Genomic DNA, 13,190 nt, shown 5'->3' on the forward strand with positions numbered 1-13,190 from the left:
CTCATTGCGAGTGTCAATAATAACGCTATATCACCTGCTCATTGCCACCGAGTGTCAATAATAACGCTATATCACCTGCTCATTGCCACTGAGTGTCAATAATAACGCTATATCACCTGCTCATTGCCACCGAGTGTCAATAATAACGCTATATCACCTGCTCATTGCCACTGAGTGTCAATAATAACGCTATATCACCTGCTCATTGCCACGAGTGTCAATAATAACGCTATATCACCTGCTCATTGCGAGTGTCAATAATAACGCTATATCACCTGCTCATTGCCACCGAGTGTCAATAATAACGCTATATCACCTGCTCATTGCCACCGAGTGTCAATAATAACGCTATATCACCTGCTCATTGCCACTGAGTGTCAATAATAACGCTATATCACCTGCTCATTGCCACCGAGTGTCAATAATAACGCTATATCACCTGCTCATTGAGTGTCAATAATAACGCTATATCACCTGCTCATTGCCACCGAGTGTCAATAATAACGCTATATCACCTGCTCATTGCCACCGAGTGTCAATAATAACGCTATATCACCTGCTCATTGCCACTGAGTGTCAACAATAACGCTATATCACCTGCTCATTGCCACTGAGTGTCAATAATAACGCTATATCACCTGCTCATTGCCACTGAGTGTCAATAATAACGCTATATCACCTGCTCATTGCCACCGAGTGTCAATAATAACGCTATATCACCTGCTCATTGCCACCGAGTGTCAATAATAACGCTATATCACCTGCTCATTGCCACCGAGTGTCAATAATAACGCTATATCACCTGCTCATTGCCACCGAGTGTCAATAATAACGCTATATCACCTGCTCATTGCCACCGAGTGTCAATAATAACGCTATATCACCTGCTCATTGCCACCGAGTGTCAATAATAACGCTATATCACCTGCTCATTGCCACCGAGTGTCAATAATAACGCTATATCACCTGCTCATTGCCACCGAGTGTCAATAATAACGCTATATCACCTGCTCATTGCCACCGAGTGTCAATAATAACGCTATATCACCTGCTCATTGCCACCGAGTGTCAATAATAACGCTATATCACCTGCTCATTGCCACCGAGTGTCAATAATAACGCTATATCACCTGCTCATTGCCACCATAATGCTATATCACCTGCTCATTGCCACCGAGTGTCAATAATAACGCTATATCACCTGCTCATTGCCACCGAGTGTCAATAATAACGCTATATCACCTGCTCATTGCCACCGAGTGTCAATAATAACGCTATATCACCTGCTCATTGCGAGTGTCAATAATAACGCTATATCACCTGCTCATTGCCACCGAGTGTCAATAATAACGCTATATCACCTGCTCATTGCCACCGAGTGTCAATAATAACGCTATATCACCTGCTCATTGCCACCGAGTGTCAATAATAACGCTATATCACCTGCTCATTGCCACCGAGTGTCATAATAACGCTATATCACCTGCTCATTGCCACCGAGTGTCAATAATAACGCTATATCACCTGCTCATTGCCACCGAGTGTCAATAATAACGCTATATCACCTGCTCATTGCCACCGAGTGTCAATAATAACGCTATATCACCTGCTCATTGCCACCGAGTGTCAATAATAACGCTATATCACCTGCTCATTGCCACCGAGTGTCAATAATAACGCTATATCACCTGCTCATTGCCACCGAGTGTCAATAATAACGCTATATCACCTGCTCATTGCCACCGAGTGTCAATAATAACGCTATATCACCTGCTCATTGCCACCGAGTGTCAATAATAACGCTATAGCACCTGCTCATTGCCACCGAGTGTCAATAATAACGCTATATCACCTGCTCATTGCCACCGAGTGTCAATAATAACGCTATAGCACCTGCTCATTGCCACTAAGTGTCAATAATAACGCTATAGCACCTGCTCATTGCCACTAAGTGTCAATAATAACGCTATAGCACCTGCTCATTGCCACTAAGTACCAATAATAACGCTATAGCACCTGCTCATTGCCACTAAGTACCAATAATAACGCTATAGCACCTGCTCATTGCCACTAAGTACCAATAATAACGCTATATCACCTGCTCATTGCCAAAAACATTTAGGACTCTGTGTTGATCAAAATCTTAGCTGGAACACACAAGTTGATCACATGTGTTCACAAGTCTCATCTAAAATGGCTATGTTGAGACGAATTAGCAAATTTCTCATCCCAGAATCAAAATCTTATGTTTTGCAGTAAAATTGTTAATACATCTCATATTTCTATCTATAATAGGTCATTTATTGTAATTTTTGGTACCGGATGTTTGAATGCCATAACAGGTCATGATAATACTGACACATTTTTATGGTTTTTATTCCAGGTATTTTTATAACTAAATATGTAAGACTGGAAAATCACCTGAGTATAATTTTAATTAGTACTTTAGTGATATCAAGTGGACATTGCATTACCGTAAACACTACTAATGACATAGTGCTAGGGTCTGGATTCGAACTCCAGACCATCTAGACTGTACCCGAGCACTGTAACCACTCAGACACGTAGTGGATCAATAAGTGAGACTGCATTTTAATACTTATATATCTCATAGGGTGTGTTTTGAGGGAATGAACCGAGCGTCTACGGAACAAAATGAACCTTTAGTCCTGTAATGCCTCATTGTGTCTTCTGTGCTATATTTCTGCCAAAAGCACGAACAAAAGCAACGTGTGGAGGAAATTTTACACAGAATAGTCAAAATGTCTAATTTTTCAAAGGCAAAACGTACTTTTACCGGATTACAAAATATAAACATTATGTTGCTTTTATAGTACAAAATGTTTAAAAAGATATTGTATATAACTAAAGTCTGAACCAAATTGTTAACAATAATGATAAATTACTCTCCTACCTTTAATTGCCATTAGATTTTCTCCACTTTTTGTCCAAACATAAATCTTGAAAAAACCATTACAGTGGCATAGATTCCACGTAGGAGACTGTAATGTTCAATGTCACCAATATCAACTTCGCTGAGATTGCATAGGGCAAAATACATGCAATTTTTCACCGTCTGACATTTTGCTTTTTCGTGCAATACTCTTCAAGAGGGGTGGAAGCTTCCTGAGTATGTGACGTAATTAATATGACGTCATGATGAGTGGTAGTACCTTAGCGCATGTCATGATGTTGTTAGATTACGTCATATCGATCCACCCCTCTTGAAGAATATTCCATAAACTAGGAAAATGGTAGACGGCAGAAAACTGCATGCATTTTACCGTATATGCAATCTCAGCGATGTCGATGACATCGTTACAGTCTTGTATGTGGAATCTGTGTCACTGTAATGTTTTTTTCACATTTTGTGTCTGGACAAAATTTTGGGGAAATCTAACTGTAATTAAAGACAGGAGAGTAACTTACCATAGTTGCTAACAATTTGGTTCAGACTTTAACCCTAAGGGGCCGTTCAAATATTACGTAATGCTATTTTGGTCAAAATTAGACACCCACCCACCCCCTTGTAACGCCAGACCATACACCCCCCAAAATATTACAAGCAGGAACAAGAACAGGACATGGTTTAACATGTACATTCAGAGCAAGCTGTTGTAGGACACGCCTATCATGGGCACGGGTGCCGTCCTCGGCCGGCTCCCCTGTCCATGACAAGAAAGGTGGGGGAGGTAGCAGGAAGGAGCAAGGGAGCGCCAGCCGCCCAGTTGGGCCGGTAACAGGTGGAGGATATGGTGGTGCTATGGAATTTGGAATTTGCATGATGGCCTAAAATATGCCAAGGGAATGAGTGCGCAATTTGGATGAAGGAAATTTGGTGCATTTTTGAACGGTTGTTCCAAAAAATGAAAGAAGTGAGCTATGTATAGGTTTGGAATTAGTGAATCGAGAGTAGCTTGTTAATTAAGACAAAGCAACGTGGCAATGTTTATTTATACCCATGTGTACTACAATGACGTCATTAAAGTGACGTATTGCTGTACGATGAAACCCCCCCCCCCCCCACCCCCGTGGGTTTTCACATGCGCCATTTTAATTAAAATGTCTGGTGTATTAAAGCATTTCAGCTTAATTTATAATTGTTTTGGGTTTACATTTACCTCTAAAAACCTACATTATATATTGTTGTCATGGCACGTTTAAGAGAAAACAAAATTGTGGGAAAGAGTTCCGTATTTCCCCCACTATTGGGGTATTGAATTAGTCATATGAACAGAGTATTGCATTAAACACTACAAAAATTACGTAGTGCTAGGCCTGGATTTGAACGCCAGACCATCGGGACTGTAGTCGTGCACTGTATCCACTCGACCATGCAGTGGATCAACAAGTGAAACACAATTTTAATACTTATAAATCTCATAGGGTGTATGAACCGAAAGTCTACGGAATAAAACGAAGATTTAGTCCCATGATGCCTCATTCTGTCTTCTGTGCTATATTTCTTCCAAAAGCACCATCAAAAGCACCCTTGTGAAGGAAATTTTACACAGAATAGTCAAAATGTCTAATTTTTCAAAGGCAAAACATAGCGATACTGGATTACGAAATATAAACATTATGTTGGTTTTATAGAACAAATTGTTTTAAAAGATATTGTATATAACTATCGCTAATCCTAACCTTAAACTAATTCTAACAAATATTTCTTTAAAATCATTATGGGGAAAATAAGGAACTCATGCCCACCCCCAGCCCCTAAGCGTTACAAACTTACGTAATATCTGAAAGGCCCCTAATCCTAAACTTCACTAATTCTAACAAATATTGTCGGGGGGGGGGGGGGGGGGGGGGGGTTGGGTTTCGGACGGAAATTTTACCACTAAGGACTTTTTGTACAGAGGGCTGACTATGGGGGCGAGAAACTGGTAGGAGGGTGTTTTGGCTTGTGTTAAAGTTAAACAGGTGAGTGAGGTGAAGAGAATGTTTGGCATTAGCTCTTTTAATTAAAAACAACATTATCAAATTTGAAGAAAACGAAAAACCTTTCCACTAAATAATTGGTGTTCTTTGACAATTGGAATAACGTCCATAAAAGGTACATCACCATCCTTATCTATCATTAAACACGATAACACGTGGGTTTTGTAGTCTTCCATGTTTATAACTGGTTTTTAGTTTTGACTACGCTGACATAACATCTTCTTGTAAAACGAATGATTTATACCAGTTTACTAAGAGGAGACAACTCTCATTTGATATGAATGTTAAAAAGTACAAAACAAATTAAAAGTTTTATCATCTATGTTGACTATGATTCTATGAAAATAATTCATTTCACAGTTTGACGTTCGTAGGTATTTGTTAAAGAATAATTTATCTATATTTAATCCTATAGATTTTATTTGTTTAAATTATTCATGGCAGTTGTGTTTATAAATTTAAAGAGCCATTCAAGTGATAATTTTAAAATAAAAGGGATTCGAACCATTTATGGGTGAACCAGTTTCGGTGAGCATAACCTAAATAAACCTAGGTAAATTAAATATGCTGTGTAAATATTAGTCTGGATGGACGTAGTAAGTGTGGTTCTTACGAATCATAGTCACTTCGTACCCAAGTCATATCATACCATCCAGTTCGTACCATGCTGCCTGGTCATTTTGTACCCTAGTCATTTCATACCTTGGTCATTTCGTACCTTTGCAAAAAGTCATTTCGTACCCAAGTCATTTCGTACCCTAGTAATTTCGTACCATTGTGAAAAGTCATTTCGTACCCCAGTCATTTCGTACCTAGTCATTTCATTCCAGTATATAGAAAATGAATTGACTATAGCATAAAAGGAGTGGGTTTTGTTTTAAAACTTTATTTTGACAGTTTGAAAACCAGAACACGTTATTGTGCAGCATATCGTTATTGATACCCATAATACCTGTCAACTGTTATTTTCATTTCACCTGACAAGAACCGTATATGATATTTACTACTAACTGCCAACTTCGATTTTGTGTGAAATGGCTCCAGATAATTAGTCCAAAACAATATAATGAACCAACAAAATATTATTTATTTATTAGGTCTTCTTTTCAAACTTGCTTATTTGCATCTTATTTGTTTAAGAAATAAACAATAACAACCATTAAAACATTAACTACCTTATTGATTGCCAAATTAGCCAATTGCTAATGTTTATACAAAGTGGCAATAATTTTTAGTCTTTTGCTGATAAAATATCCCTTAAATTAACCACAAATTTGTAATTTAATATTATTTTGTAAAAGACATTACTGGGGTGATTGTTATAAATTGTTATATCATGGTACGATATGACTTTCAGTTATGGTACGAAATAACCAAGGTACGAAATTACTTTTTGCAATGGTACGAAAAGACCAAGGTACGAAATTACTTTTTGCAATGGTATGAAATGACCTGGGTACGAAACGACCAAATTAGGTACAAAATGACCTGGGTACGAAACGACCAAATTAGGTACAAAATGACCTGGGTACGAAACGACCAAATTAGGTACGAAATGACTATGGTACGAAATGACCATGGTACGAAGTGACTAGCAACCGTTCTTACTACATCCGGATCTTGTTACATACTCTTATATAGAGCCAGTATTCAAAAGTTGTGGCACCATGTTTCAACCGTTTCTCAACCGAAATAGTGCAACAATTGGACACACAAACCAACAATGTATAACCTACCATACTCACAAAATCCTGATTGAAATGCTTGCATCATTATTAACAAAATAAATCTTCAACGACAACCTTAAAAAATATCCCCGCCATTTTAACTTTGCTAAGTAGAGGGAAGCAACTCGCTGTGCATGTTCAGAAAAGTATTAACTTAATGTGCACCATACACTATATAAATATGTATACATGTGTGTGTGGAGAAAGGTGTGTGTGTGTAGAGAGATGTTTTAAATTGCATATCACATACACTACAATTTTAAAACAGTTTACATATATTTTATTCTTTCTAACTCTAATAGTGCAAAGCTGTTTCTTATTTTGTTTCTATTGTTTTCCTGTGTCTTTGGTATTGTCAGCTTGGGTTGTGTTCACCCTCAACTCAGTGTTCAGGCCAGGTAATCATTCAGTAGTAAGCTCATCTATTGTTTCTTTTGTTACCTGGTGTTCTCTGGAGTCAGAGACTTTTAAACATTCAAGCAAGACAGGTGGTTTTCAGCATTGCAAGTTTTATAGTTGATCAAGTTCTGCACGGCGCAGTTATTAACAGCACAGGGTCGTTATTTTTGTTGATGTATGTTTTACATGTACATCAGGATCTTCACATCCCTCCAGATGATCCCCGAATAAACACCTTAAACCCCAGCTGAAGTATTCTGTGATATATATATATACATGTATATAACTTTCGGTAACATATTATATATAAATGTGTGTGTTTGTGTGTGGATCGCGGATCGAGAGATATATACATGGGTGTTTGTTTTTTGGGGGTACGGGTGTGTTATTACTCGATGGAACAAGTCATAGTACTACTCGATGGAACAAGTCATGCATGTACGCCTAAACTCCATATGAACTAGAGTCTGCATAGTGACGTAACCTCGATCACAGATCCATTATATATGACGGTGTAATATACATATATGATGAGACATCAACTCATCACGAAACAAGCCTGTATGTATACATACATAACATATATATATATATATATATATATGCACATATACACATGCATATACATATACTGATATGTGTGTGTGTGTAGATATATACACAAACACACACACACAGTAAAACCACGCTATTAAGACCACACATGGTACATAATAAATATTAGTGGGTTACTATCTTTTTAAGTTGATTACAAATTATGCTACATTGATTGAATTATTTACAGTGAGCACTAAAACAGAACTAGACTAATGTTAGTATGAATATCAGCTTGATTTGAATTATTTACAGTGAGCACTAAAATCACTCTCTTCCTTCAGACAGAACTAAGAACTAATGTCAGTATGACAATGACTTGCTCTGCTGTCAGAGAGCTAGACAGACAGTCGGGTTATAATCACTCTGATTATCACTCTCTTCCTTCAGACAGACAGTCGGGTTATAATCACTCTGATTATCACTCTCTTCCTTCAGACAGACAGTCGGGTTATAATCACTCTGATTATCACTCTCTTCCTTCAGACAGACAGTCGGGTTATAATCACTCTGATTATCACTCTCTTCCTTCAGAGTGGCGGGACATAGCCCAGTAGTAAAGTGCTCGTTTGATGTGTAGTCAGTCTGGGATCAATCCCCATCGGTGGGCCCATTAGGCTGTCTCTCGTTCCAGCCAGTGCATCACGACTGGTATACAAAGGCTGTGGTATGTGCTATCCTGTCTGTGGGATGGTGCATATTAAAGATCCCTTACTACTAATGACAATATGTAGTGGGTTTCCTCTCTAAGACTACAGGTCAAAATTACCAAATGTTTGACATCCAATAGCCGATGATTGATAAATCATTGAACTCTAGTGGTCTCATTAAACAAAACATGCCGTAAAATCCTCCTTCAAAGACAATTCTATAATGAAAATATGGAATTTCTGCCCACCACCGGGGGTAGGCAAAGATTCCCACTCTTAATACAACAATAATTCTATGAACATTTGACGTTAAATACCATTTTATTAATAATTTTCATGTTTGCTCATAACAAATAATAATATTTTTCTTCACACATTAAACAGTAGCAATACGCACACAACAGGAAGAAACCTGATGGCGACACTTTCAACAATGTTTTGTTAACACTGTAGCTTTAAAAATGCCATAGACAGGGCTAGCTCTGCCATTCGCCAAATTTGCCAATTGCGAATTTTAAAAACAGACGGCAAATTTTATCTTAATCTGGTGAAAACAAATGGTGTAACAACTGATATTTTGTTGAAAAATAGCTATAGGTTATATGCATTGTAAAAATAATTTTGCAAAATTTTCTGATCACATGCAGTGCTCAATTTATACAGTCATCTGGTCATCTGTGACGACCTAATATTTAGTCGGGCAACTTAATTCTATGATACTAGTTGCCCATCAGACGACTGACTTTTTTTTAACACCAAAAGGCAATTTTAGAATTAATTACTGAAAAAGGCTTGTTTAATCTCAGGGCAGCATGGCGCTGATTAAGGCAAGATGGTGCTAGACTATTGAGGCACGGTGCTGCACCATGCTAAAATAAGCTAGGGAAAACACTAGTTAAAATGTATCCTGCTGTACTTGGTTCTCCCCTCAATTAGGAGTTGACTGACTGGACTACGTGCACCATATTGTTTCCTTTTCCTTCCTGTATTGTGTGTATATATACAGTAATATAAATTATTACAGCAAATTTGAAAATAATTGATGTAAACTTTAGGATATTTAAGGTTCACCAAAGAGGATTAAATTGTTGTTTTAGTGTGGGAATCATACCTTATTTGGTGGTTGGCAGAAATTCCATGTTTTCATTGTAAAGTTCAGAGTTGTCTCTGATGGTACTGAGAGATTATTACTGTACTTGGACTAGCGTCTGAGAATTGAAACTTGGCATAAACCATTTATGGATTACACAAAAGCAAATTCAAGTAACCAATTTCAGTTTTGCATTTATAACGTAGCGGTAGCTGTCATGACCATGCAAATAATGTCCGAAATTTAATGTGCAAATAAAAAAATGGGTCACGTGAAACTAGACTTGCGTGAGTAAGGCACATTCAAGTGAAATTATTGTTCTCACAATTTTCAGAGTCCTGTACATGAAAGTATTTGAAAATGAACTATATTTAATTCATATATTTATTCTGTGGGGGCGGGATGTAGCCCAGTGGAAAAGTGTTCGCTTGATGTGTGGTCGGTGTAGGATCGATCCCCGTCAGTGGACCTATTGGGCTATTTGGATTGATGCAAATAAAAGATCCCTTGCTGCTAATCGAAAAGAGTAGTTCATGAAGTGGTGACAGCAGGTTTCCTCTCTAAATATCTATGTGGTCCTTTACAATATGTCTGACACCATATAACCGTAAATAAAATGTGTTGAGTGCGTCGTTAAATAAAACATTTCCTTATTCTATGATTTCTGATTATTGCAGTTATAGAGAATTTGCAACATGGATGAGCAAATAGCAGACACACAGACTATTGTGAGCAAAATGGAAGACATTATTGGCAGTGATGCAACACAGATGTCACAAGAACCATCCACTCAGCTTCTCCTGCAAAATATTGATGATGTTATTTCCAGCAGTTCCATTTTACCCAAATCATTGGAGAGTGAAACAACTGTAAAGGAAAAAACTTTGGAATCGCTCTCTGCAGCTTCAGGTGTAGAATCTATTGGTGTAATCAACACAGATACATGTATTTCAACTAATGTTGATCAAGCTTTAAGTCGCAAACGGCTTCTAGAAGAAGAAACCTGTAAATCATCACCAAAAGTTCAAAAACATTTCACAGATGACAAAACTGACGAGACTGTGATACATTCATCTGAAAAATCAGCAGGAGAGAAAAACCAAGTACATAATATTATGCATATTGGTGAAAATCTTGATTCTAACAAATCATTGGTAGAACAAAAAACAATACAGCGTAGTGAAAATACCGCTCAGTCTGTGCATGTAATTACAGAGAAACGGTCAACAATGTTTCTGCCAAGATCACTAAGTGGTAAGCTTCCAAATGTTAGTGAGAATACTGATGGTAAATTCAAGGAACAAAGCAAGTTGGAGGAGAAGGTTTTGCACAGTGTAGGAATGGGGGAAACTGTTTGGCATAGTACAGAAATGAAGGGAAATGTTTTGCACAGTACAGAAATGAAGGGAAATGTACACAGTACAGAAATGGAGGAAAATGTACACAGTACAGAAATGGGTGGAAATGCTTTACACAGTACAGAAATGGGTGGAAATGTTGTACACAGTACAGAAATGGGTGGAAATGCTTTACACAGTACAGAAATGGAGGGAAATGTTTTGCACAGTACAGAAATGAAGGGAAATGTTTTGCACAGTACAGAAATGGAGGAAAATGTACACAGTACAGAAATGGGTGGAATTGTTGTACACAGTACAGAAATAGGTGGAAATGCTTTACACAGTACAGAAATGGAGGGAAATGTTGTGCACAGAACAGAAATGGGTAGATATGTTTTACACACTACAGAAAGGGGGCAAGATGTTTGTGAAACGATGGAGGAAATCATCAGCAATGAGAAAGAAAAGAATCTATATACATGTGAAGAGGTAGGAAAGAAGGAAAAGCTACTGACTCTGGAAATGCCGGGATCCGTTTCTCCTGTGGTTACCACGGTGATACCAGACGATTATGAAGAATCACAGCGGAAAGATATCACTGCAGAATCGTGGGATAGGTATGTTAATGAATAATTTTAATGACATTCATGTAACAGGTGTGATCTACATTTGTAGCTTCAAAACTTAGTAGAATCCGTAACCATATAAGGGAATTCAATGTATTCAATTTTGATATAACCATATAGGGAACATTTTGTTCAGTATCACGTCACAATTCACTACGCAAGTTTCAGAGATTACTACACCATTTTAAAACATTAAACAATAGTTGCTAATCAATTTTCAATAGACTAGAAATATCGCCAATCAAGATTTTAAAAACAAAATGTTCCCTGTACCACAGCATGCTTATAACTTTGCACGGTATATCAAGCAAGCAATTTATGACGTTACATTGTATTTATTTGAGGAATGTCTGTTATTTCTTTTACGTTCATCGGTGTATGAACCAAAAAAAAATCGTCTTCAAACTGTGAATTGGCGAAGCCGTTCTCATGTAAGTTTGCGGATGATTTTTTTTGTTCATACCCAGATGAACGTAAAATAAATAACAGACAAAACTTATAATTAAATTTGAATCATACTTGCTAATAATAACACTGAAACTAATAACTTTATTTTGAAGTATTTTTGGTTCATAAACAATAACTCAATAACGACAACTTACCCATATAAAATGACATCATCAGATATGACGTTCCCTGACGATGTAATTTTTACATTCATTGAGAAATGAACAAGCTCTATGGTTGAACCAATGGGATGACATTATGTTGTAATGAACAAGCTCTACGGTTGAACCAATGGGATGACATTATGTTGTAATGAACAAGCTCTACGGATGAAACAATGGGATGACATTATGTTGTAATGAACAAGCTCTACGGTTGAAACAATGGGATGACATTATGTTGTAATGAACAAGCTCTACGGTTGAACCAATGGGATGACATTATGTTGTAATGAACAAGCTCTACGGTTGAACCAATGGGATGACATTATGTTGTAATGAACAAGCTCTAATGTTGAACCAATGGGATGACATTATGTTGTAATGAACAAGCTCTACGGTTGAACCAATGGGATGACATTATGTTGTAATGAACAAGCTCTACGGTTGAACCAATGGGATGACAGTATGTTGTAATGAACAAGCTCTATGGTTGAACCAATGGGATGACATTATGTTGTAATGAACAAGCTCTATGGTTGAACCAATGGGATGACATTATGTTGTAATGAACAAGCTCTATGGTTGAAACAATGGGATGACATTATGTTGTAATGAACAAGCTCTAATGTTGAACCAATGGGATGACATTATGTTGTAATGAACAAGCTCTATGGTTGAACCAATGGGATGACATTATGTTGTAATGAACAAGCTCTACGGTTGAAACAATGGGATGACATTATGTTGTAATGAACAAGCTCTAATGTTGAACCAATGGGATGACATTATGTTGTAATGAACAAGCTCTACGGTTGAAACAATGGGATGACATTATGTTGTAATGAACAAGCTCTACGGTTGAAACAATGGGATGACATTATGTTGTAATGAACAAGCTCTACGGTTGAACCAATGGGATGACATTATGTTGTAATGAACAAGCTCTACGGTTGAAACAATGGGATGACATTATGTTGTAATGAACAAGCTCTACGGTTGAAACAATGGGATGACATTATGTTGTAATGAACAAGCTCTACGGTTGAAACAATGGGATGACATTATGTTGTAATGAACAAGCTCTACGGTTGAAACAATGGGATGACATTATGGTGTAATGAACAAGCTCTACGGTTGAAACAATGGGATGACATTATGTTGTAATGAACAAGCTCTACGGTTGAAACAATGGGAAACAATGGGATGACATTA

At 37.3% G+C, this 13,190-nt stretch overlaps 2 protein-coding genes across 3 annotated transcripts in view; one reads left to right on the forward strand and one right to left on the reverse strand.

Annotated features, from left to right (window-relative positions):
* The window catches only part of LOC121370561 (proline-, glutamic acid- and leucine-rich protein 1-like), a 56,934-nt gene extending 51,786 nt beyond the window's left edge, over positions 1-5,148 (reverse strand). For both annotated transcript variants that reach the window (XM_041495879.1, XM_041495872.1), the window contains exon 1: positions 5,007-5,148. In XM_041495879.1, the coding sequence (XP_041351813.1) occupies positions 5,007-5,120 (114 nt within the window). In that variant the 5' untranslated portion in view covers positions 5,121-5,148. The remainder of the gene's footprint in view (positions 1-5,006) is intronic.
* Positions 5,149-5,214: 66 nt separating this feature from the next.
* On the forward strand, positions 5,215-11,377 carry LOC121371175. The gene is made up of 2 exons (XM_041496880.1): positions 5,215-5,314; positions 10,082-11,377. Exon 2 carries the CDS (start codon positions 10,100-10,102, stop codon positions 11,375-11,377), a length of 1,278 nt encoding a protein of 425 aa, XP_041352814.1. The 5' UTR covers positions 5,215-5,314; positions 10,082-10,099.
* Positions 11,378-13,190: the final 1,813 nt, after the last annotated feature.

This window comes from Gigantopelta aegis, chromosome 1 (genome assembly GCF_016097555.1).
Source record: "Gigantopelta aegis isolate Gae_Host chromosome 1, Gae_host_genome, whole genome shotgun sequence".
Taxonomy (NCBI): Eukaryota; Metazoa; Mollusca; class Gastropoda; order Neomphalida; family Peltospiridae; genus Gigantopelta; species Gigantopelta aegis.

Excerpts from the sequence above, each read along its gene's own strand:
- LOC121371175 (XM_041496880.1), top strand. The coding sequence starts at position 10,100 with ATGGATGAGCAAATAGCAGACACACAGACTATTGTGAGCAAAATGGAA.